Genomic DNA, 24933 nt, shown 5'->3' with positions numbered 1-24933 from the left:
TTTGGAATGTTGACAGACGCCGGAGAACCAATCAGCTTCGCTTCACAAAGCTCCGTTGCGCGAAAAGTCCGCGTCCTGGGCCGCTGCCCAGTCCGCTGTTACAGATATATATCTTTTTTTAAACGTTAATTTCTCAAAATCCACTGCAGCACATATATTGAGACCTACAAAAGGCACATCGGGCTACCAGTCCCTACAATTTTGCCAAGTTTCGTGCAAATCCATTCAGCCGTTCGGGCTAAAAGTGAGGCCAACCGCCCTATGGAAATTAACATGGGAAAAACGTGTTTTGGGACCCCCCTTTTTTCTCGGCCCCCCCTTGACGAACCCCCCCAAAATTTTCAGGGGCTGCTCAGAAACAGAATGTGCCATTTTCCTGAAAATTTCAGCCAATTCCGTCCACAAACGCCAAAGTTATTAGACATAGAATTTTCAAAAAACCCATAGAGAAAAAATCCTAACTATATATACCTACTGGCGACCGCCAGTAGGTAATATATATATATATATATATATATATATCACTCCAAAGTGCTGCTCGAGCGATCCTCGACCAATCACCGCTGATGTCGTCGGTAGTAGCAGCCGCTACTCTTAATATCCACAGCTTCCAAGTCCCATTAATTAAAAGGACACAGAGACGACACACCAAGAGAACTTTGCACAAACCCTTCATTGTGCACTCGTGGAACTAGGACGACGCGTTTCGGCGTTAGCCTTTTTCAAGTAGCCACCATTTTGTATTTTACACTTATATAAGTCCATCATCCATGTCTTAATTCATCAACATAAAGAAAATACTTCCATAATATACATTTGATATATATACATATATACATTTGTAATTACATCACTTTTCGGCAAATGTCCAAGTTGATGTCTAGCACGTAAATGAGACATGAAAGGTGATTTATGCTCGTGGGACAGCCAATGTTCTCAGCTCAGCGTTCGTGAACTACACAATCGCTAAGCGAGTCGGGAAATGTAGTCATGGACTCCCGTAACCGCCCCCTTAAAACTTTGACTCAGTGATTACGGACTACATAATCGCCAAGGAGAACGGGAGATGTGGTCTGGTCACAATCTCCCGTAACTCGAGGTTACCGATAATCATTCAGACCCTAGGAAGGTTATGATAACCTTGTTGGAAGAGGATATATAAATCCTATGTCAGATCGGTATATACCTATCTGCAATGTTAGGGGTTTTGCAACTAAGATAAGGATGAGAGTGGTCGGCTTTATTTAACTGATAGGAATATTAAATTCCAGTTCCCCCTGCAACCTCCATTAAACAGATGGGTGTGCTTAGTCCGTAACCGGAGTAATTGCCTATATTAAACGCACACGAAGGGAGCTCCCGAGTTGCAAAACCCCTAACATTGCAGATAGGTATATACCGATCTGACATAGGATTTATATATCCTCTTCCAACAAGGTTATCATAACCTCCCTAGGGTCTGAATGATTATCGGTAACCTCGAGTTACGGGAGATTGTGACCAGACCACATCTCCCGTTCTCCTTGGCGATTATGTAGTCCGTAATCACTGAGTCAAAGTTTTAAGGGGGCGGTTACGGGAGTCCATGACTACATTTCCCGACTCGCTTAGCGATTGTGTAGTTCACGAACGCTGAGCTGAGAACATTGGCTGTCCCACGGGCATAAATCACCTTTCATGTCTCATTTACGTACTAGACATCAACTTGGACATTTGCCGAAAAGTGATGTAATTACAAATGTATATATGTATATATATCAAATGTATATTATGGAAGTATTTTCTTTATGTTCATGGATAAGTGTAAAATACAAAATGGTGGCTACTTGAAAAAGGCTAACGCCGAAACGCGTCGTCCTAGTTCCACGAGTGCACAATAAAGGGTTTGTGCAAAGTTCTCTTGGTGTGTCGTCTCTGTGTCCTTTTAATTAATGGGACTTGGAAGCTGTGGATATATATATATATGTATATATATATATTGTTCCGCACAGTGCCCAAAGCATTCTTGAGGCACACAACAGTTCTCTGCCCTCCGGGCTACCAGCTCTGCATACCTTTCCGCTTCACACATCATTAAAATGCCCGACGCGTTTCAGGGACCCACCCCCTTCTTCATGGGCTGCAATGAAAGGCACTCGATACTGCATCAATTGCATTTCTGACCTTTTATTAAAGACAAACCCCAAGTAGGCATGCGTCAAGTGCGTCGTCAAACAAGGTTTGCTGGGACTTGTGGTCCATTGATGCAAATTAATTATATCCTTTAAGTAAGGTCGAGTGTATAAACATGAGTAAAGCATAGTCCTTAATTGCCTTTAGTAGGCTGTGTTACAGTCGGGCACGCTATATTCGGGAAGAGTCCTGTGCTCTGAACAGTCCCAATCAGTTTGGAACTTAAAGCCTCACTCTGCCGCCAATTCCTTCTTTGTGACAGCAGGCGATGGTGCTCTCTTCACGGCTGGGCCGCCATGTAGTAAAATTGTTCCGCACATTGCCCTAAACATTCAAGAGGCACACAACAGTTCTCTGCCCTCCGGGCTACCAGCTCTGAATACCTTTCATGAATATGTCACAATTCTGTGTTCCCTCTACACTAGCACACAAACTGCAGCCATGCAGTGACGCAGGCACCCTTGCACCATGGTGCAAGGATATCTGTGTCATGGGGAGAAAATTTTTTGTGCAGGAAGGGTCTACTTCCCGCACAACAACAATCACTGAAAGCATTTTCCTCCTTCAATGTGTGCTGTGGAATGCAGCATGCATTGAAAGAGGAAAAAACGAGGAGAAATGAAAACATTTCTCCTTGTTGTGCCTCGCTACACCACCTCTAGAGTGGCGGACCATTCATACATATCTACAGATGTGCTATTCCATGGGTGTTGTGCGGGAACAGACACAGCAACACCCATGGAACGCCTTGTCAACGCAAAGTGCTGCGTTTGAATGGGGCTATTTTCTAGGAGAGGAAAAGGAGAGGAAAAGCCACTCAGAGTCTCCAGCGCCATCACTACGTTATGAAAAGTGAGATACTAGTGGCGCAGGGGGCTTGTAAATCTGCCCCATAAGTGCTCAGGTATTGGCAGAGTGATACAATAGGAGCAGTCCTGGATGGCCGATTGACAGACTGCATGAGACTGACAGGAGGTATCCTAGGCTGCATGAGTACTACTTCAGTATTTAGTGGATTGTTCCAATAGTATGTATCTGCTTAGAGGTTTGTAGGCATTGTGCACAGAATATTGTATGTGTACTCGTATTGGTGCCTAGGTCATTCTATAAGAACATCACTAGTAACTAGAATGATGACAGTGCTGCTAACAGAGTGCTCTGTTAATTTATAAGTGCTAAGGTATTGTCTCAATGCCTGAGTCCTTCTGCAAGTGCTGAGACAGTGACTGGGTTCCTAGAGTGCTAGTAGTTGATAGCAGGATACGTTTATAAGCACTTATGTTTCAGCAGAGTGATTAGATAAGGACATGCTTCTGTCAGGATGATTGTAGGAGTGGACACAGACTCACAGTGTGATTCCAGACAAGCATGACTATTACCTGGACTTTTGCTGGAATTATACTTCATAGACTGCAAGGGGTTAAGGCACCGCATACATTGTGCACATTTGACTGTACCACTGCTTATCTCAATGCCTGAGTAATTCTGCAAGTGCATAGAATGTGAATGGATTCCTAGAGTGCTAGTAGTTGACAGCAGGATAAGTATATAAACGCTTATGTTTCAGCTGAGTGATTAGATAAGGACATGTTTCTTTCAGGATGATTGTAGGAGTGGACACAGACTCACAGTGTGATTGCAGACATGCATGACTATTACCTGTACTTTTGCAGGAAGGACTCAGTATTCTGCAAGGGGTTAAGGGACCGGATACATTGTGCATATTTGACTGTACCACTGCTTGTGTCAATGCCTTAGTCATTCTGCAACTGCATAGACAGTGACTGGGTTCTTAGAGTGCTAGTAGTTGACTGCAAGATAAGTTTTTAAGCACTTATCTTTCAGCAGAGAGATTAGATAAGGACATGCTTCTGTCAGGATGATTGTAGGAGTGTACACAGACTCACAGTTTGATTTCAGACATGCATGACTATTACCTGGACTTTTGCAGGACTGACTCAGTAGTCTGCAAGGGGTTAAGGGACTGCATACATTATGCACATTTCACTGTACCACTGCTTGTCTCAATGCTTGAGTCATTCTGCAAGTGCATAGACAGTGACTGGGTTCCTAGAGTTCTAGTAGTTGACAGCAAGATACGTTTATAAGCGCTTATGTTTTAGCAGAGTAATTAGATAAGAATATGCTTCTGTAGGGATGATTGTAGGAGTGGACACAGACTCACAGTGTGATTCCAGACAAGCCTTACTTTTACCTGGACTTTTGAAGGACTGACTCAGTGGTCTGCAAGGGGTTAAGGGACTGCATACATTGTGCACATTTGACTGTACCACTGGTTGTCTCAATGCCTGAGTCATTCTGCAAGTGCATAGGTAGTGACTGAGTTCCTAGAGTGCTAGTAGTTGACAGCAGGATAAGTTTATAAGCGCTTATGTTTCAGCAGAGTGATTAGATAAGGACATGCTTCTGTCAGGATGATTGTAGGAGTAAACAGAGCTGCTTTAGAGCCATAGAACACGTCAGCAGAGCTGCTTTAGAGCCAGAGAACCAGGTCAGCAGAGCTGTTGTAGAGCCAGTGACCCAGGTCAGCAGAGCTGCTTTAGAGCCATAGAACCAGGTCAGCAGAGCTGCTGGAAAGCCAGAGAAACCAGGTCAGTAGAGCTGCTTTAGAGCCAGAGAACCAGGTCAGCAGAGCTGTTGTAGAGCCAGAGAACTAGGTCAGCAGAGCTGCTCTAGAGCCTAAGAAGCAGGTCAGCAGAGCTGCTCTAGAACCAGAGACCCAGGCCAGCAGAGCTGCTCTAAAGCCAGAGAGCCAGGTCAACAGAGCTGCTCTCCAGACTGAGAACCAGTTCAGCAGAGCTGTTGTAGAGCCAGAGAAACCAGGTCAGCAGAGCCGCTTCAGAGGGAGAGAACCAGGTCAGCAGAACTGCTTTAGAGCCAGAGAACCAGATCAGCAGAGCTCTTTAGAGGGAGAGAACCAGGTCAGCAGAGCTGCTTTAGAGCCAGAGTACCAGGTCAGCAGAGCTGCTCTAGAACCAGAGAACCAGGTCAGCAGAGCTGCATTAGATCCATAGAACCAGGTCAGCAGAGCTGCTCTAGAGGCAGAGAACCAGGTCAGCAGAGCTGGTTTAGAGGGAGAGAACCAGGTTAGCAGAGCTGCTCTAGAGCCAGAGAAAGTAGGCCAGCAGAGCTGCTTTAGAGGGAGAGAACCAGGTCAGCAGAGCTGCTTTAGAGCCAGAGAACCAGGTCAACAGAGCTGCTCTAGAGCCAGAGAACTAGGTCAGCAGATCTGATTTAGAGCCATAGAACCAGGTCAGCAGAGCTGTTCTATGGCAGTTCTAGAGCAGAGCTGCTCTAGAGGCCGAGAACCAGGTCAGCAGAGCTGCTGTAGAGCCAAAGAAACCCTGTCACCAGAACTGCTTTAGAGCCGGAGAACCAGGTCAGCAGAGCTGCTTCAGAGCCAGAGAACCAGGTCAGCAGAGCTGCTTTAGAGCCATTGAACCAGGTCAGAAAAGCTGCTTTAGAGCCAGATAACCAGGTCAGCAGGGCTGCTCTAGAGGCAGAGAACCAGGTCTGCAGAGCTGCGTTAGAGAGAGAGAACCAGGTCAGGAGAGCTGCTTTAGATCCAGAGAACCAGGTCAGCAGAGCGGCTCTAGAACTAGAGAAAACAGGTCAGCAGAGCTGCTTTAGAGGGAGAACCAGGCCATCTGAGCTGCTTTAGAGCCAGAGAACCAGGTCAGCAGAGCTGCTCTAGAGTCAGAGACACCAGGTCAGCAGGGCTGCTCTAGAGCCAGAGAACGAGGTCAGCAGAGCTGCTTTAGAGCCAGAGAACCAGGTCAGCAGAGCTCTTTAGAGGGAGAGAACCAGGTCAGCAGAGCTGCCTCAGAGCCAGAGAACCAGGTCAGCCGAGCTGCTCCGGAGCCAGAGAACCAGGTCAGCAGAGCTCCTTTAGAGCAATAGAACCAGAGCAGCAGAGCTGCTTTAGAGCCAGAGAACCAGGTCAGCAGAACTGCTCTAGAGCCTAAGAACCAGGTCAGCAGAGCTGCTCAAGAGCCAGAAAACCAGGTCAGCAAAGCTGCTGTAGAGCCAGAGAAAGCAGGTCACTAGAGCTGCTTTAGAGCGAGAGAACCAGGTCAGCAGAGCTGCTTTAGAGGGGGAGAATGAGGTCAGCAGAGCTGCTTTAGATCCAAGGGACTAGGTCAGCATAGCTGCTCTAGAGCCAGAGAACCAGATCATCAGAACTGCTTTAGAGCCAGAGAACCAGGTCAGCAGAGCTGCTCTAGTTCCTAATAACTAGGTCAGCAGAGCTGCTCTAGAGTCAGAGAACCAGGTCAGCAGAGCTGCTGTAGAGCCAGAGAAACCAGGTCAGCAGAGCTGCTTTAGAGGGAGAGAACCAGGTCGGCAGAGCAGCTTTAGAGCCAGAGAACTAGGCCAGCAGAGCTGCTTTAGAGCCAGAGAACCAGGCCAGCAGAGCTGCTTTAGAGCCAGTGAACCAGGTCAGCAGAGCTACTCTAGAGCCAGAGAACCAAGTCAGCAGAGCTGCTTTTGAGCCAGCCATAGAACCAGGTCAGCAGAGCTGCTTTAGAGCCAGAGAAACAGGTCAGCAGACCGGCTCTAGAGCCTAAGAACCAGATCAGCAGAGCTGCTCTAGATCCAGAGAACCAGGTCAGCAGAGCTTCTGTAGAGCCAGAGAAACCAGGTCAGTAGAGCTGTTTGGAGAGAGAGAACCAGGTCAGCAGAGCTGCTCTAAAGGGAGAGAACCATGTCAGCAGAGCTGCATTAGATCCAGAGAACCAGGTCAGCAGAGCTGCTCTGGAGCTAGAGAAACTAGGTCAGCAGAGCTGCTTTAGAGCAAGTGAACCAGGTCAGCAGAGCTGCTCTAGAGCCAGAGAACCAGGTCAACAGAGCTGCTTTAGAGCCAAAGAACCAGATCAGCAGAGCTGCTCTAGAGGCAGAGAACCAGGTAAGCAGAGCTGATTTAGAGGGAGACAACTAGGTCAGCAGAGCTGCTCTAGAGCCAGAGAACCAGGTCAGCAGAGCTGCTTTAGAGCCATAGAACCAGGTCAGCCGAGCTGCTTTAGAGCCAGAGAACCAGGTCAGCAGATTTGTTGTAGAGCCAGAGAATCAGATCAGCAGAGCTGCTCTATAGACTAAGAAGTAGGTCAGCAGAGCTGCTCTAGAGCCACAGAACCAGGTCAGCAGATCTGCTGTAGAGCCAGAGAAACTAGGTCGGCAGAGCTGCTTTAAAGGGAGAGAACCAGGTCAGCAGAGCTGCTTTAGGGCCATAGAAACCGGTCAGCAGAGTGGAACTGACTGACTGACACTGACTGACTGACACTGACTGACTACTCTGTACTACTTACTCTCTACTACTCTCTACTACTCACTCTCTACTACTCACTCTACTACTCTCTACTACTCTACTACTCACTCTCCACTACGCACTCTCTACTTCTCTCTACTACTCACACTCTACTACTACTCTCTATTACTATCTCTCTACTGCTCACTCTCTACTACTCTCTACTATTTACTCTCTACTAATCCCTCTCTACTACTCCCTCTCTACTACTCACTCGCTACTACTCTCTACTACTCACTCTCTAGTACTCTCTACTACTACTCTCTACTACTCACTCTCTACTACTCACTCTATTACTTTCTACCACTCACTTTTTACTACTCTACCACTCACTTTCTACTACTCTCTACTATTCACTCTACTACTCTCTACTACTCTCTCTCATGCTCACTCTCTACTACTCACTCTACTACTCTCTACCACTCACTCTCTACTACTCTACTACTCACTCTCTGCTACTCTCTCTCTACTACTCACTCTCTACTACTCTCTACTACTCACTATCTACTACTCTCTTTATACTACTCACTCCTTACTACTCTCTACTACTCTCCACTACTCACTCTCTACTACTCACTCCCTACTACTCTCTACTACTCACTCGCTACTATACTACTCTCTCCTACTCTCTGTACTACTCACTCTCTACTACTCTCTCTACTACTCACTGTACTACTCTCTACTACACACTCTCTACTACTTGCTCTCTACTACTCGCTCTCTACTAGTCTCTACTACTCACTCTACTACTCACTCTCTACTAATCTCTACTACTCACTATCTACTACTCCACTACTCTCTACTACTCACTCTCTACTACTTACTCTCTACTACTCTACTACTCTCTCTCTACTAATCACTCTCTACTACTCACTCTCTACTACTCTCTACTACTTACTCTCCACTACTCACTCTCTACTGCTCTCTCTCTATTACTCACTCTCTACTACTCACTCTCTACTACTCTCTACTAGTCACTCTCTACTACTCTCTCTCTACTATTCTCTACTACTCTGTTCTACTCACTCTCTACTATTCACTCTACTACTCACTCTCCTACTCACTCTCTACTACTCACTCTCTACTACTCTCTACTACTCTCTACCATTCACTCTCTACTACTCACTCCCTACTATTCTCTACTACTCACTCTCTACTAATCACTCTCTGCTACTCTCTCTACTACTCTCTACTACTCTCTAATACTCACTCTCTACTCTCTATTACTCACGCTCTACTCTTTACCTCTACCTCTCTACCTCTACCTCTCTACCTCTACACCTCTACCTCTACACCTCTACCTCTACACCTCTAGCGTCTCTACCTCTCTCTACCTCTCTCTACACGCACACATATGCACATATATATATATGCATATATGTTATGTTATGTTATGTTATGTTAATTGTTTATTTCTATAGCGCGCGGCTACTCAAAAAGAGTGTCCCGGCGCTTTGTTGGAGAAAGAGACAAAACTGCGACATACTAACATAACACCAGATAAAAAAAACTAACAGAAGAGTGGGCCAAAGATTCACAGAAGACCGGCTACTGAGTGAACAGCCAAGTTTTAAGGCCTTTCCTAAAGGCCAGTAGACTGGTGGCTCCCCGCAGGGCCAGTGGTAAAGAATTCCACAACTGAGATGCCAACAGTCCAAAAGAGCGGCCTCCGAGGCGCGCTTTCTTTACCCGGGGAACAACAGCAAGGTACAGGGCTTCCGACCTCAGAGACCTGGTCGGATGATAAAAGACCAGCCTCTTTTGGAGGTACTTGGCTCCCTCCTTGTGAAGAGCTTTGTAGGCCAAGGTCAGCGCCTTAAAGGCGATCCTCTTGCGGATAGGAAGCCAATGTAAAGTTGCCAGCAGGCCCGAGGCCCTGGAGCGCCTACTAAGGCCAAAGATTGCCCTGGCAGCGGCGTTCTGTACCACTTGAAGCCGCTGCAGCAAGTACTCTGGAAGGCCCAGGTAAAGAACGTTGGAATAATCCAACCTGGACCCAATCAGAGCCTGGACTGTCAGCGTCCTATGTTCCACGGATAACAGAGGAAGGAACCTCCGCAGCATCCTGAGGATGCCAAAGCAAATGCCCGACACCCCCAGGATCTGGGATTTCAAGGTAAGCCTGTTATCCAACTTCACCCCCAGATTCTTAGCAACCTGAGAGGAGCAGGACGGAGGGAACATATCCAGTGGCCACCAGGGCTGCCAATCTGGCTCTGTGTCGCACCCAAAGAAAAGTACTTCGGACTTGTCGGAATTGCACTTAAGGCTGTTTAGATGGAACCAATGAAAAACAGCCCCAAGGCAATCCCGAATACTCTCCCCATCAAAGTCGCCTCCTCTCTTACAAGAGAACAGGAGCTGGGTGTCGTCCGCGTAGGATACGATCTGGGCACCGTGCGACTCCACCAACGCCGCCAAAGGGGTCATAATGATGTTAAAGAGGGTCGGGCTCAAAATAGAGCCCTGAGGGACCCCGACTCCCAGAGGCGGCATCACGGCGGAATCAGGCGGGGCCCAGATCGATTGCCGGCGGCCGGCTAGAAAAGAGGAAAACCAGTCGAACACCGTCCCCCGTAAGCCTATCTCGAAAAGTCTAGCGAGAAGACCATCATGTGGAACGGTGTCGAACGCCGCCGACAGGTCTAACATCACCAGCATGACATTTATATATATGTATGTGTATATAAATACATTCATATATACACATATAAATATTCTGCATATCTATATAAAAACAAATATAAATGCATGCATACATATACATATATGCATACATATGCGCGTGTTGTACATAAAAGTTTGAAAAACACTAATAAAAGCAAAGCTAAAAAGCCACCTAATTACAAACAGAATTGCTTTAACTTAAACGAGGGTAAGACCTATTGCATTTTCAATGCTTTTTTACTTTGGTTCCATCAAGAGGGCATTCAGATGTGTCACACATTTGCCATAAATTCTGAATGTTAGCACTCTAGCTACTCATTAGATCACTGTAGTAAAGCTACTGCTCACCAGGGAAGTCTGATGCTGGTATTCAAAGTACATGTTTCAGTCTGCATGTTAGAATTTTTTAATGAAATAGAAGAGGATTTGAGAAGTCAAAATGTGCCCTAATTTTGCTTTCTGCAGCACTAATCATAATTTCTATGGCAAAATGAAGCCCTCATGTTGTTCCTTTGCAAATTAAATGTTTTAAGTGTTACCACTTTATTCCAACAAGATGGCTTCAGATGTTCCATACTTTTGTCTTAAGTAGACTGTTAGCGCTCTAGTTGTTCTTTAGAACACTCTGGGACATTCTGTCATTGGGCTATACTTGGGCTACATCAGGGTGATATTTGTGCTACATTTGGGCTCTTTTGTCTCTGGCGGCCATCTTGCGAGACGTGTTTGTTATGAAGTTTCCTAATATCCTAATTTACTACAGTCTCTTCAGAAGGAAATACTTTCAGTGTTTTAAACTCTAGTTGCTCATTAGATCACTGTAGTAAAGCTACTGCTCACCAGGAAAAGCTGCTGCTGGTATTGAAAGTACATGTTTCAGCCTGCATGTCACTCAAAATGTGCCCTAATTTTTCTTTCTGCAGCACTAATCATACTTTCTATGGCAAAATGAACCCTCTCATTTTGTTCCTTTTTAAATTAAATGTTTTAAGAGTTACCACTTTATTCCAATCCAGATGGCTTCAGGTGTGCTATACTTTTGTCATAAGTAAGGCTGTTCGCACTCTAGTTGTTCTTTAGAACACTCTGGGAAGCTGCAGTAGCACACAAAGGAATGAACTGACAGCCTCTGTCCTTGTTGGATGTATATGTTTTACTGAGAATGTCAGACTTCATTCTCACATGACTGAGAAAGATAATGTGAATTTACAGAAAATATGCTCTCAGTTTAGCTTATAGATCACCTTCCAAACCTCTGTGGGAAAAGCAAGAGAAAATAGTTTTCTCTCAAACATGACTCTTGACATTGCAGCAGACGGCTTTTTATCATGGTAAAATCACCTTAGAACACACCACAATTCCTAAAATGAGTATGGTACCATCAACAAATGATTTGTAATGTAACTAAAGTATTAAAACCTTAAATTAACTGCAATACTTTTTAATGAGGTGCTATCATGTATATTGGTCCCAAGATGGCTGCCAACACTTCTTGGATGAAGTGCTGAAAGCCAATCAGATCTCACGATGAGATGTCTCGTTAGGCTCCGCCCAGATATATACGTATTTTTTTCCTTTAATATCTAAAAAACTAGTGAACAGATTTACACCATTTAACCAAAAGGTACAAGTGTGAACCAAGGAATACCTCTTTGCCAAATTTGGTGTAATTCCGTTCAGCAGTTCGGGCTGTATCTGCGAAAAAAGGTTCCTATGGAAAATTGCACTGGAAAAACATGTTTTGGGGCCCCTTTTTTACTTGGCCCCCGCTTGACAAATCACCCCGAGACTTTGAGGATAGGAGCGGACCGGAGCTCCCCACCAATTCTGAAAATTTCGTGAAGATTCGTCAACCAGCGCCAAAGTTATTCCAAATAGAATGTTGCGGATTTCCTATGGAAATTAGGTCCTAACTATAACTACCTACTGGTGACCTCCAGTAGGAAATATATATATATCTATATATATATCTATATATATATATAGATATATATATGCATATATATCTATATATATATATATATATATATATATATATATATATATATATATATATATATATATATATATATATATATATATATATTGTAGTTCACAGAGCACAGTAACAACTGTGCCGATGCACTCCGTTCAGGCAACACGTTTCAATTAATGTCGTGACTATGAATTTACAAGCAAGAATATAACCAGTAGGACATAAAGTTTCTAAAAAATCACAGTAACACCTTTAGACCATTGGTACCTGGGTGAGAAAGGGAAATAGCACAAGGACATACCACATGGATTATATTTACCTAGATTGGTGAAATTACCAATCCTGGTCACGGGCTGGGGCAAAAAAGACCAGTGCCCAGCTCCCGACTAACCTGGTGCCCACGGGACAAGACAGGTGCAGATCAGGACAGGTGACCTCAGCTAAGTGCAACACCAGCGTTACACCCCTCTCTTTCGGGAAAGCCAATTAGTACCCCGATTAGGTAATCGATTCTTCTGACAGAGTGCTCCGCCAGCACCTTTGTTCTCGATCGCCTATTGAGTGCGTTGGGTCAGTGACAGGTCAGATATTCGGACAAGTCGGACAATTTCTCTATCTAAACCTTAGTTATACCATTTCGAGGGCAATGTACCACCCCTAAATGTTGCAAATCTATGTGTTCCCCTTCATTGATTGGTTGGAAAGACGAGGAGAGGTCATCACACCATTCGAAGATGATGTAATTTCAATTTGTTTCATATTGATTGAATCCCCACCCACAATTTACTTTCTTGCGTCTTCATTCCGCCCACCAACATTATTTCATTTTTGCATACAGTGTTAACACATTTGGTGAGTCTTCTTCCTTTTCCCAGGTCATGGGGTAAGGTTCTCAGGCACATTGTGGGCAAGATGCTTCTTGGCAGAGGTTCAATGCCAATGCTTCAGCAATTTCAGAGTCAGAGTGTGCGTGCGCGGCATCGTCCAAGATGGAGGATGTGACAGTATTCAGGCCCAAAGTACGAGTTAGTAGCAAAGTCAAAGATAAACATTTTAGAATACAAAAATAAAGGAATGCACTGTATACCACTTATCACTACTCTAACCCCATTACTTCATTTTAACTTGTGCATTAATAGTTAAGCAGAACCAACAAGCTTTTTACAAGCTGCAGCATTAGCATTAGCGAGTGAGATTTAAAGCGGCCATTTCTGGCACTAGTGCGCAGAAGCAAAGATTTCCCACCAAAGCAGAACAGACGTCACACCACGTGAGTGTGGCAGACGCATGCGCAGTGCAATTCCCGCGTTGCGGCGGCCATTTTAGGACATTCGAGTTCATTTTAGTAAAAGCACATAGGCGAGCTTCCCCTACATACTAGAAATGTCATGAAATGTAAATATTAGTAAACGAAACATTTTGGTTAATATATTACAGAGAGAATTGAGTACAAGCAAGTTTCTGTACGTATGAAACCTTGCTCCATCACCTCAATGAGGGAGAACTGAAATACTTTCTTTATTGAATCAAACCAAGAGGTGGACGCGAGCTGTATTATAAGTCAAGTGGCTGACCATGTATTGTAAAACTCATTGAAAGGAAGAAGCAGAAAACTGTTTGAAACGTTGAAGGAGTGATGGCAGGAATGTAAACATGTAACCTGGAAAGATTGGGGATTTAAATGTTTATATTTCTTGCTTAGGTGATAACCTTGGGAAATTGGACGATGACGAATGCCACTGAAGAAGTCCAGTCAATCACCATTGCCTGTGCAGAATTATGTTCATTTTTCGGTTTTGTTCTGATTTATAATACGGAAAAGACAAGTAAGTAGTCAAAGATTATATACAGCACTTTTATTGCTAAACTCTACGTAACCATTTAATTTCTGTATATTTTTTAGTACTGTTCCTTTATGATCAGCTTGAAAGTAAATAATTTTGTCCGGCTCTTTATAATACTGCACTTTTCTTTGGATGTGTTTCCTGCCACAAAATGAGCCCATTGTTCCCAAATCGATGTAAGTAGGAGACATTATGTTAATATGGAAGATTTCATGACATTTGAAACAGTGATTGATGTTATTTAGAGCTCTACTAAATTACGAAAAGTACACTATCTTAAATATGTAAAAAAAAAAACATTTGAACATGGCGCTTACAGATATATTAGGAAGTGTACATATTTTAAGATGGAATAATTATGCATTTATATTTACAATTCATCTAATTTTGCACTTTGAATCCTAGTTTATCTGTCAGCTGATGCCTCAAGCGCTGAAGTGCAGTCTGCTTTGAATGACCTGCTGTCAATACAACCAGATACAGTAGAAGTTACGAGGACTGATGATGCTGACGAGCACATCTATACTGTGACATTCCACTCACACAGAGGTATGCATAATGCCACCATGTGACTCTACTGCGTGACACTCTACTGCATTCTAGGCTCTCCTAATGCTCCTGTATTGTTCTCCCTATTCAAAATCACAGAATATATTTTATAGCACAAACTACAAGACATCAAATGCTTTTAGAGCCATTGCATCACCTATGTCTTTTTGTTTGTCTTCCTTTACTTATCTGAAAATGTTGATTTGCTGCTTGCACTATTATCATAACAATACCTATTTCACAAGGTCACCTAAACTTATATCATAACTTATTTTATTGTAACCAATATCAAAGAAATATCATTTTCAACTATCAATAATATATTGGGGAAAACATCATCAATCTATTCACAGTTCATTAGATACATCACAAACATTAAAAAGTCAAAGAAACCTAACAACAGGTCTTCCTTATAGCCTTATAGCCAGCCGTAGCGGGCTATACCGGCTATTAAAGGGCCGCTGCAGCGTTAAAGGCGAGGAACTTTAACAAGGCAGCAGGACTTTAATAGCCGGTATAGCCCTGCTGTGAAGGGCTATAAGGCTATTAGAACATTGTGCCACTAGAGGACAGAATGTCCTAACAAATTAAACAAAGGCTTCAGGGAGCGCGAGGGGATTGAAATCCCCTCAGGCTCCATGAAGCCTTTGTTCACAGCCACAATGAAGCATTGGAATGTTGGAGTTCCAGCCTTATACAAACCATTATCAGCCTGGAGCACTCCATTGTTTTCAATGGAGCTCACAACATTCCCATGTTCTAATATAGCCTATACCCCGACATAACGGGCTATACCAGCTATTAAAGGCCTGCGCCCGCGTTAAAGGCCCGAGCCAAAAGTGAGGGACTTTAACAAGGGAGCTGGACTTTAATAGCCTGTGTAGCCCTGCTACGAAGGGCTAAAAGGCTATTAGAACATTCTGCCACTAGAGGGCAGAATGTTCTAACAACTAAAATAAAGGTCTCTCAAAGCTCGAGGGGATTTAAATCCCCTTGAGCTCCGAGAGGCCTTTGTAAAACATTGGAATGTTGCTCTGCAGGCCTTTACCGGCCCGTAGAACACATAGCACTCCATTGTCTTCAATGGAGTTCCCGACATTCCAATGTTCTAATAATGCTTAATAGATGGTCAATGTGCCCTGTGGAATCTGAAGCCTGATTGTAAGTAACTTAGAGGGCTGTTTTACTCCAGGTAGGGACACAGTAAGTTGTTGAAAAGCTTTTCTAGGTCTTCGTGACACAAAAAAGCCAGAGATGGGTATGTAGTTTGCTAGTCAATTTCTTTACGGCGGGTGTGATTTGTGCATGTTAAAGGACCCTGGGATGACTCAACTGCATAACGAAGTATTGGTGAAGTATATATTCATCAGTTGGGCTGAAATATTTTTTGGTAAATATTTTCATTTTTTATAGAAATCATTGAACAGCTCTGTAACCAAGCCTAATATGTCCTTATGTATTTTAGTTTTATGTCATTATTCAAGTATCATTCGAACAAGACACAACTGTAAAATTACTATAAGATTATGAAAAAGTTTAGTCATTTTTCTGACCACAATAAGTTTTCTTTTCAGGTGACTTTAATATGCTCAATTATGAGGTTGCTGGGGGAATTAACATGACAGTTGACATTGTTGAACAAACAAAAGGAATTCCCAGCATGGAGGACTTCACCTTGATGTGGGATGGCATAACCTCTCAACCTATAGCAGCAGAGGGGTCGACAGCTGAGGTTTGTGATTTACATGAACTTCATCTATTTAGGCATAATAGGTCTGCAAATGATGAAAGTAAAGGCCCAATTGCAAAAGGCCTTCACATTGTGTAGCCACTAAGCACAAATTGCACTTTCAATAATGTAAATTGCACAGGGTTTGATACCTGCCATATGTGCAGTTTACACTCCATTATGCATTGCACACCCCCGAATGGGGAATAACACACTAATATTACATATTATTCCCATTTAGTAGTGGACATGCAACGAGGTGCATTATGTGGTCCTGTAGTTTTGAAGTTTTACCATCCGAAAGTCAGTTTTAGGTGTTGGAACGACAGTGTTCATACTTTGGAGAATCAAATAGCATAAGTACATTTGACATACGCAGCAGAATAAAAAGTAGCAGTCTAGCTTTAGCTGTGCTCTTTCACTTCTAGTCACACTGGTGACAGTTTCTATCATTAAACGTATTGCTTATGAAGCAACATAATGGGAAAACATTGTTGTCTGAACTCTAGCATTCAAACTGGTCCGTTTTGGTTGGAGGTCACAAAAAAACCAATATCTGCATACGCATTTTGGTGATGGGCTGCTCTGGACAAACTAAAGCATGAGATGAAAGTAAATGGTTGCATAACATTGTGGTTTTGTCTAATAACTTGTGTCTGTTTTTTACTTCACATTTTAAAAATGAAACTCTTATATTATTACTCATTGCATAATTTTGACATAGGCGTGAATTATAACCAAGTGTAAAGTTGTCCAGAGAAAACCACTGTTGCTTTGACTTGTAAAGGAGGCATTTACATTGCATTTTCATAATTTGCAAGCATGCATGTTAACATATGTAAAACAATATGAAACGGACGCCAGCTTGTCTTGTAAGTTTATGATTACCGGTGTAGAGGTCCTTAGAAAATGTGCTATTAATGCATTTTTTCTCGAGAGTTGGAAGATGAAAACTACCGCCTATACAATAGATGTCCATACTAAGGGCTCCATTAGGATAGCGGGTGGATTTTAGTCCGCCCGCCACCCTAGCGGTGCTGGGACCGGAACACCAGAGGTCCCGTAGTGCCAATTAGGATGCGACCGCCACCCTGGCGTCCCTGCATCCCGCATCTCCAGCATTGCGGCGAGAGCTGCTGTAAGCAGCACCCGCCCCAATGCCAAAGAGGCATGCTGATCATTGCCGTGCACAACGCATGGCAATGGTACCCCCAAGTGCAGCCCCCTACCTCTCCCTCACAACCCCAGGGGCCTGCAACAGGCCCCCAAAGCAATTCCCGCAACCCTTTCCATGGCGGCATCGCTACCATGAAAAAGCCTTTACCGCCAGGCATCATAATTTGGATGGTGGTGCCTTCCAGGCACCGCCCCCATATAATACCCTGGTTCTGCCTGGCCAGCAATTGTGACGATTGCCGATCGGCGAAAAAGCGGCGGACAGACTATCCATCCGCCGCTGGACCGCTGTGGCGATCCACCGCCATCATAATCACCACCTATGTATTCGCCTAAAATTGGTGCCACAAGTATGAATGGTTTGACCAAGCGTGTGGTTGTTAATCCATTTCTACTGTTTTAATATGCTTTCCCATCACGGCAAACCTGGTTCCTGTATCCAACAAGTGTTCCATCACTTTCTGCCTTAACTCTCGCCTAGGTACTGGTCAAGTGCAACAAGATCACCTTGGCTGTGGTACCTAATGATTTTTAGTGCGGTTTTCATTTAAACATTTAGATAACCATATAAAATCTTAAGCCCCCATTCTTGGATTTTTGTCTTTTTGGTGTCATTTTATTAGATAAATTATTCTCTATGTTTATACATTTGAGTGGGATTTTTATTCTGTTGTATTTTCAACATTTTACTTGTTTTGGTACCTATAAATGCTTTTCACATTTTCTTAAGTTAAGCCTCTCCACTCAATTCCATGGCTACAGTGGTTTGAGCTCAGGTTTATATTACTGATACCTTTACTGTAACTAACACGAATAGTGCCATTGCTACTTGTGGTAGACCACCATCCACCCTAACTAATAATTACATTTTTCATAAGCAAATTATCAATGACACACAGGACCTACCATATTTTTGGTTGCTAGCCAAGTGCTGGTTCATCAGGTCCTTGGCACACCAATGCATTAATAGCGGAGAGGATACATACCAGGCACAAGAGACTAAAACAATTTTGTTAGCTGTGATTTATGTACAAATATGGACTTGTTCAAATGTAATAAACATTGGAGTTCAGATAAAAGACTGTGAAACAGAACAGCAATTTATGGATTTTGAACAGTGTTGGACCCGGTCCTTTGGGCAGGTTAACCCCGAGACTTTTTGCTTTTTCCTAGCCTGTTTCTGGAACCTGGGTTGGTGATTTTAGGCCTCTGCGCACTTTTTCACTGTGGCACAGTGTAAAGTGCGTGTGCTCTCTGTGTATGTGTGGTGAGTGACCTGCCCTTCCATAGGAATGAATGGGGAATATGTATGCCCATGGTAGTCCCTGATGTGTGGGGAGTGCAGGGTCGAGTTTGATATGTATGAACTCGTGAGAATGAATGCTGCGTAATGGTGTATGCAGAATGGTTGTGTCTAGTCTAGAAGCGCCACTTTTAGAAGTTGGCATATTTGTGTAGTGAGTCTGCTGGCACGTGATTGGCTGGTGAGCCAGGCCCAGGAGTGCCTGGGCCTGCTGGTGGATTGACTGTCTGGTTTGAGTAGGACAGAGTCTGCCGGGCCCCGGAGGAGGGGGTCGAAGTCAGCCGTAGATGAAAGGCCCCATCTGCTGTCAGGGATGGGAAGAAATAGCGTCTGGTGGTGCCGGGCTGTGCCTGCCTGACCACCCTGCTGGCTCTCCCTCCTGATGGCCCACTGTCACCTCTGACCTGAGGCTGACAGGAGAGGGAAACCAGAAACACCCAGGGCTCAGGGCCCGCTTACACAAAGACTTCAAAAGACTTCAAAGGCTTTACTCTGTATAAGAAGGGGCTGTGTCCCCTTCCAAAATGTTCTTGTTCTTGCTCTTGTGGCTGACTTGAATCTACCAGGGGTGGGCGCTGCCCAGCCCCTGGATGCCTGGATTCCTGGACTCCTGGGGGACCCCTCTGCCCTGCCTGGGCTGATGGGGGGACTTGGCTTTGCCCCCTGGGAAGCTCTGGGGCCTTTGCAGCATGGAGGAGCTGCATTTTTCTGTGGAGAGCGCTGGAACTGTATGCTCCCCCCCTGAGCGCCTGGGAGCGCTCTGCCTGTTGCCTAGCGCTTTGGAGCGCTTCATTTCCCCCCAGCGCTTGAGAGCGCTTTCTCTGGACTTTCCTAGCGCTTAGGAGCGCTTCATGTTCGCTTATAGCGCTGGACGCGCTGAGGTGTCTTGCCCGTATTTAATTACTTATTTACGAGTGCCCACCTCGATTTGCCGCTGAGAAAAACAACCACGAAGGGGCCGCGACCGGATTGGCTGAGACCCGAGGAGAGCCGTGCTCTGATTGGTCCTTTGAATGGGGCCTAGTCCAGGAGCCGCACTGTGGTTGGCTGGCTCCCGGATGCCGCCTGACGTCGTGGGGAGGCTCGCCGAAAGAGCCGCGATGGGATTGGCCCATCGCCTGTGACCTGTGATCGACGAGGCGGCGAGGAAGAAACGTGGCGGCCGGTTAACAGGGCTCCCGTGTGCCGAGGGAGCCCTGCAGAGAGAGAAGTCCGGCGCGGGAGTAGCGAGGCCCCCACGTGGCCGGGAGAGCCCCGCCTTCACCCTCGAGAGAAGAGACTGCCTCCGGCAGCCTTGCTGGCTCCACCCTGAGTCCCGGTCCCGAGACGGGGGACCGGGCAAAGCAAGGAGAGTCTGCAAGGAGCAGGAACTCCTCAGATGCCGACGAGCCCGCCCCCGCCGCACCGAAGACCGGCGAGAGCAAAGGGAGCAGCCCGGTGAGTGAGGGCTGGGGCAGGGCTCCGTGTCAGTGTAGGTCGGCCCCAGATGGCAGCGGGCCGCCCCAACGTGCCTAGACAGCTTTTTGGGCCCTTGTGTGGCCCCATGGGGGCATGGCGCATTCCTAGAGCCCACGCTGCTCCTACCACGTGGGGATGTTTATTTAGAGCGACAGTGAGCCCCGTGGGGCCCTATGTATTTTTGAGCCCGTGCTGGCTCCCCCTCTGGCTGTGGTTGTTGGAGAGCCCTGAGAAGGCTCGGGGGCCATTCGTTTTAGGTAGAGGGGGCACCATTGTTTTCAAGAGCCTGTGTGGCTCCAAGGTTGGGCACGTGTAATGCCAGAGCCTGTGTGGCTCCAACGTGGCGCAGTGGGCGCCTGAGGGCCAGTGAGGGCCCCGGTGCAGTTTTTCTCCAGCTGCCCAGCAATTAGTGGGCAGCTGCACCGTTTAGGCGCAAGATGGAGAGTGAGTCCCTGAGAGGGATAGAGATGGCACAGAGGTGCCCGGCCAGTCACAGCTGCGCAGCACTTAGTGCCAGCTGCAGCGTTTAGGCCCTTGTGAGTGTTCCCAGGTGCCCAGCAAGTAGTGGGCACCTGCATCGTTTAGGCCCCTGACATTGAGACTCAGGGCGTACTAGCCCCAACAAGGCCAGTTGGCCTAGGGACTGCCACAGGTGGTGGCTTATGTAAGGCTGTGCGCAATTGTATGGTTTTTATTCCTGCACCTCTGAATGTTTTCAGACATCATGTGACTTTTGCGCTACTCTATTGTTATGATACCTCTGAATGTATTTTTGTTGCATCATGTGCTTTATTCTTAACACCGCTGAATGTGTAGGTTTATACATTATGTGTTTCTTTACTACTCCTCTGAATGTATATTTATGCATCATGGGTAATGTGTTCTTTCTTAGACCCCTAAACGCTGTGTGATAATTAGGTTGTTTTCCTTTACTACTCCTCTGAATGTATATTTATGCATCATGGGTAATGTGTTCTTTCTTAGACCCCTAAATGCTGTGTGATACTTAGGTGGTTGTTCTTTTTAGTACAGGTGGTCCTAGTGAGGTCCTGGTCCCCGGCGTGACAGTCTCCTAAGGGTTTAGGGTTGCGTAGGAGGTACTAACCTGTTCCCAGTAGTTACTGGATGTGATCTATAACTGTTACTTTGTGTTACAGTGATTTTATATACTTTTATTCTAATTTCTGACTAGTATTTCTATATCTGCAAAGTGTTGATTCAGACAGTGGCCCATGTGGCCCTGTCTTGTAAATAATCCCTTGTGAATATTGCCGTGCCAGTTGGCACCATGTACATGTGTGATTTCTATCTGATGTGATTTTTACAATACAAAAGTTATTTTAATATAACCTTGTGTGGAGTTCCTTTTGTGGTGTGCCTAGTATGTTGTTGCTGTTGTGCGCTGGCGCAAATGCTTTACACATCGCCTCCGAGTTTAGCCAAGACTGCTCGTGCCAAGCTACCTAGATGGTGAGCAGGGGTTATCTTGGCGTGTGACTTCCTTGCCCTGGCTAGAATGGTGGTTTCTGCCTGGCTTTGGCGTCAGCCTTAGCCTACCAGAAATAGCCAGTTCTAACATTGGTGGCAGTCGTGGGATTTGGACTTGTGTTTGCGTAGTGCCACAGCGACAGCTGGCTACATTACAAAAACTCTGCGTTTTTCAGATAGTCAAATATTTGGGATTATTGTTTTTGATTTTGTTTCTCCTCAAGAGTGTCATTTTCAGACGGTGTTCCTGCGCTTTATGTTTAGTGACAGATGAGAGAAAATGACAGGGCGGGACGCCAGTAGAGAGGGGAGGTTCCCATAGATTAGGAATCCCTTGCTGGGTCCAGTGTCCAATTCCTGTTCCTGTCCCTGTGTGGGTAGATGGAAGAGAGGGAGGGTGGAGGAGAAATTGCTTGCTCAGGAGGGTGGTTATCCCCTGAGTGTAGTGTGTGTGTCTGGATTCCCCAGTATGGTAGGATCCAGTGGTGGCAGCTTAAATGTGTCCAGTGCGTGAATTCCCATTCCCAGTTCCCAGAGTATGGTGCCTGGTGCTCAGTAAGAGGGTGACAGGTTGAGAGTCAGAGGCAGTGAGGAACTGTCTCCCAGTCTGGAGGGGGAGTGTGTGGATGAGTGGTGTCTTGAACTGGAGGAGTTGGTGTGAGTTTTTTTTTAAGGAGCTTGCACGTGAGGTGTACCTCCGGTGGTGTGCAGGTGGTCCTGCAGAGGCATTGGACAAGAAGGTGGATGTCTGGCGGTGTGCTGGATGTCTTGCAGCGACATTAGGGAGTGATTCTAAAAGTAGTGGCTTGTGTATCTGATGATCCTGTGTAGGTGAAGAGGTTCATGTGTAGCCCAGCTAGGTCCCATTAGGATGGTAGGGGTGTAGGGGCTCACGTCCTGTCTCAGTGGAGGCGGAGTGAGTGTGGGACGGTGTGTCCCACGTTGGCCCGAAACCCTGTCTCAGGGACTGGAGGGTTCCCTAAGGGAGCGCCAGGTCAGGGGCCTAGGCTGTACTTACAAGTCATTTGAGGAGGAGCTTCCTGTGTCTAGAGGACGGGGAGTGTCTGTAATCAGAACTCCGGCGGTCCTAGTGTTGGGCAGTACCGCTCGTACGTGGAAAGTGCAAAAGTCCTGGTTCGCTGGGCATTTGGCCGTCTAGAGTGCTTGACCATTTTTCGGGGCCTCTGGAGGTTGTTCCCCGAGGAGGGGGGAAGCCAGGTTCAGGTTCAGCCTGACCTGGAGGGAAGGGCATCTGTAATCAGTGTCCTGACCTGGTGTTGGCTTCCAGGGGCACCGCTCCAAGGTGGGAGGGTGCAGAACTCTGGAGGGGGGTGCAGAGGGACGGTGTCCTTACTTCTGACCCCGGGGGGGAGGAAAGTGTGTTGCTGATACGCTGCTGGCGTGTGCTCTGTCTAGCCTGAGACATACTGAGAATCCCACTGTGTTAGGGAGTACTGGAGGAAAGTGTGTTGCTGATACGCTGCTGGCGTGTGCTCTGTCTAGCCTGAGACATACTGGGCCTGTAATCACGGAACTGGAAGGGGGTGCAGAAGGACGGTGTACTTCTGACTCCAGTGCAACTTGAGGGTTTAGATCCTAGGTTGGGAGATTAGGAAACGTCTAGGTCAAGAGGAATCTCTACCAAATTGGATCAGCTGAAGAGACTGAGGGGGCTGCCCTTGCTGTGTGTTCTGGGCCCACCTGCAGTTGTTGTTTCCACTAAGGTTGAGGAAAGGGGGCTTTGCTGTGTGCTGTGCCCCCCACCTGCTTGAAGAGGGACTGTGCTGTGTGCTTTGTACCTCAGAAGTGGAGTAGTTTCCAGGTGGTAGACCAGTGACGGAGTGAGGTCCTGATCTGGTAGGAGAGTTGTGTTCTGGTGAGTGCTTCCCTGTGAGGGCTATTCCTTCACCCTGACTAGAAGCAAGGGTCCCTACTTGGTCTAAGATACTTACCTCTGCCAACTAGAGACCCCCAGTTGTAACATTGGTGAAGTAGAGGTAGGGTGGGGCATTCTTGCCCGTGACCTCTGGTCAGCCTGGGGGTGTGGACCCTAGGTTGTTGGATCAGTGGTAATTGTAGCTACCCTGAGAGAGAGAGTGGAGATTGGCTATTGTGTGCCAGGGGCTACTGCCCCCCACTCTGTGGATTGGTTAGGACCGGTGATATTTGGATGGCCTAGGGCCTGGTCCTGGCTGTGGATGACTAGTGTGTACCAGTGGGGTATCCTAGTTGTGCCAGAGAGTTTTTTTTCTGAGGGAAATCTATATGGGTTCAGAGTGGCGAAAAACTGATAGGTGTCCCTGCCGTGCAGGCCCGTGTCCGTGTTTTTGTCGCCCAAAGCAGTGAAGCCCATCAGTGAAGTGATTGGTCTACCCTGCGTTTTGGCTGGAAGGGGGTTGTGTTGGACCCGGTCCTTTGGGCAGGTTCACCCCGAGACTTTTTGCTTTTTCCTAGCCTGTTTCTGGAACCTGGGTTGGTGATTTTAGGCCTCTGCGCACTGTTTCACTGTGGCACAGTGTAAAGTGCGTGTGCTCTCTGTGTATGTGTGGTGAGTGACCTGCCCTCCCATAGGAATGAATGGGGAATATGTATGCCCATGGTAGTCCCTGATGTGTGGGGAGTGCAGGGTCGAGTTTGATATGTATGAACTCGTGAGAATGAATGCTGCGTAATGGTGTATGCAGCATGGTTGTGTCTAGTCTAGAAGCGCCACTTTTAGAAGTTGGCATATTTGTGTAGTGAGTCTGCTGGCACGTGATTGGCTGGTGAGCCAGGCCCAGGAGTGCCTGGGCCTGCTGGTGAATTGACTGTCTGGTTTGAGTAGGACAGGGTCTGCCGGGCCCCGGAGGAGGGGGTCGGAGTCAGCCGTAGATGAAAGGCCCCATCTGCTGTCAGGGATGGGAGGAAATAGCGACTGGTGGTGCCGGGCTGTGCCTGCCTGACCACCTTGCTGGCTCTCCCTCCTGATGGCCCACTGTCACCTCTGACCTGAGGCTGACAGGAGAGGGAAACCAGAAACACCCAGGGCTCAGGGCCCGCTTACACAAAGACTTCAAAAGACTTCAAAGGCTTTACTCTGTATAAGAAGGGGCTGTGTCCCCTTCCAAAATGTTCTTGTTCTTGCTCTTGTGGCTGACTTGAATCTACCAGGGGTGGGCGCTGCCCAGCCCCTGGATGCCTGGATTCCTGGACTCCTGGGGGACCCCTCTGCCCTGCCTGGGCTGATGGGGGACTTAGCTTTGCCCCCTG

At 46.3% G+C, this 24933-nt stretch overlaps 1 protein-coding gene across 1 annotated transcript in view; it reads left to right on the top strand.

The window, feature by feature from the left end:
* The window catches only part of LOC144827999 (fibrocystin-L-like), a 1093512-nt gene that overhangs the window by 268132 nt on the left and 800447 nt on the right, over positions 1-24933 (top strand). The window contains exons 16-18 of the mRNA XM_078686146.1: positions 13840-13963; positions 14387-14530; positions 16105-16262. Coding sequence (XP_078542272.1) covers positions 13840-13963; positions 14387-14530; positions 16105-16262 — 426 coding nt within the window. The remainder of the gene's footprint in view (positions 1-13839; positions 13964-14386; positions 14531-16104; positions 16263-24933) is intronic.

This window comes from Lissotriton helveticus, chromosome 4_1, assembly GCF_964261635.1.
Source record: "Lissotriton helveticus chromosome 4_1, aLisHel1.1, whole genome shotgun sequence".
Classification (NCBI taxonomy): domain Eukaryota; kingdom Metazoa; phylum Chordata; class Amphibia; order Caudata; family Salamandridae; genus Lissotriton; species Lissotriton helveticus.
This window is presented reverse-complemented; position numbering and strand designations above follow the sequence as displayed.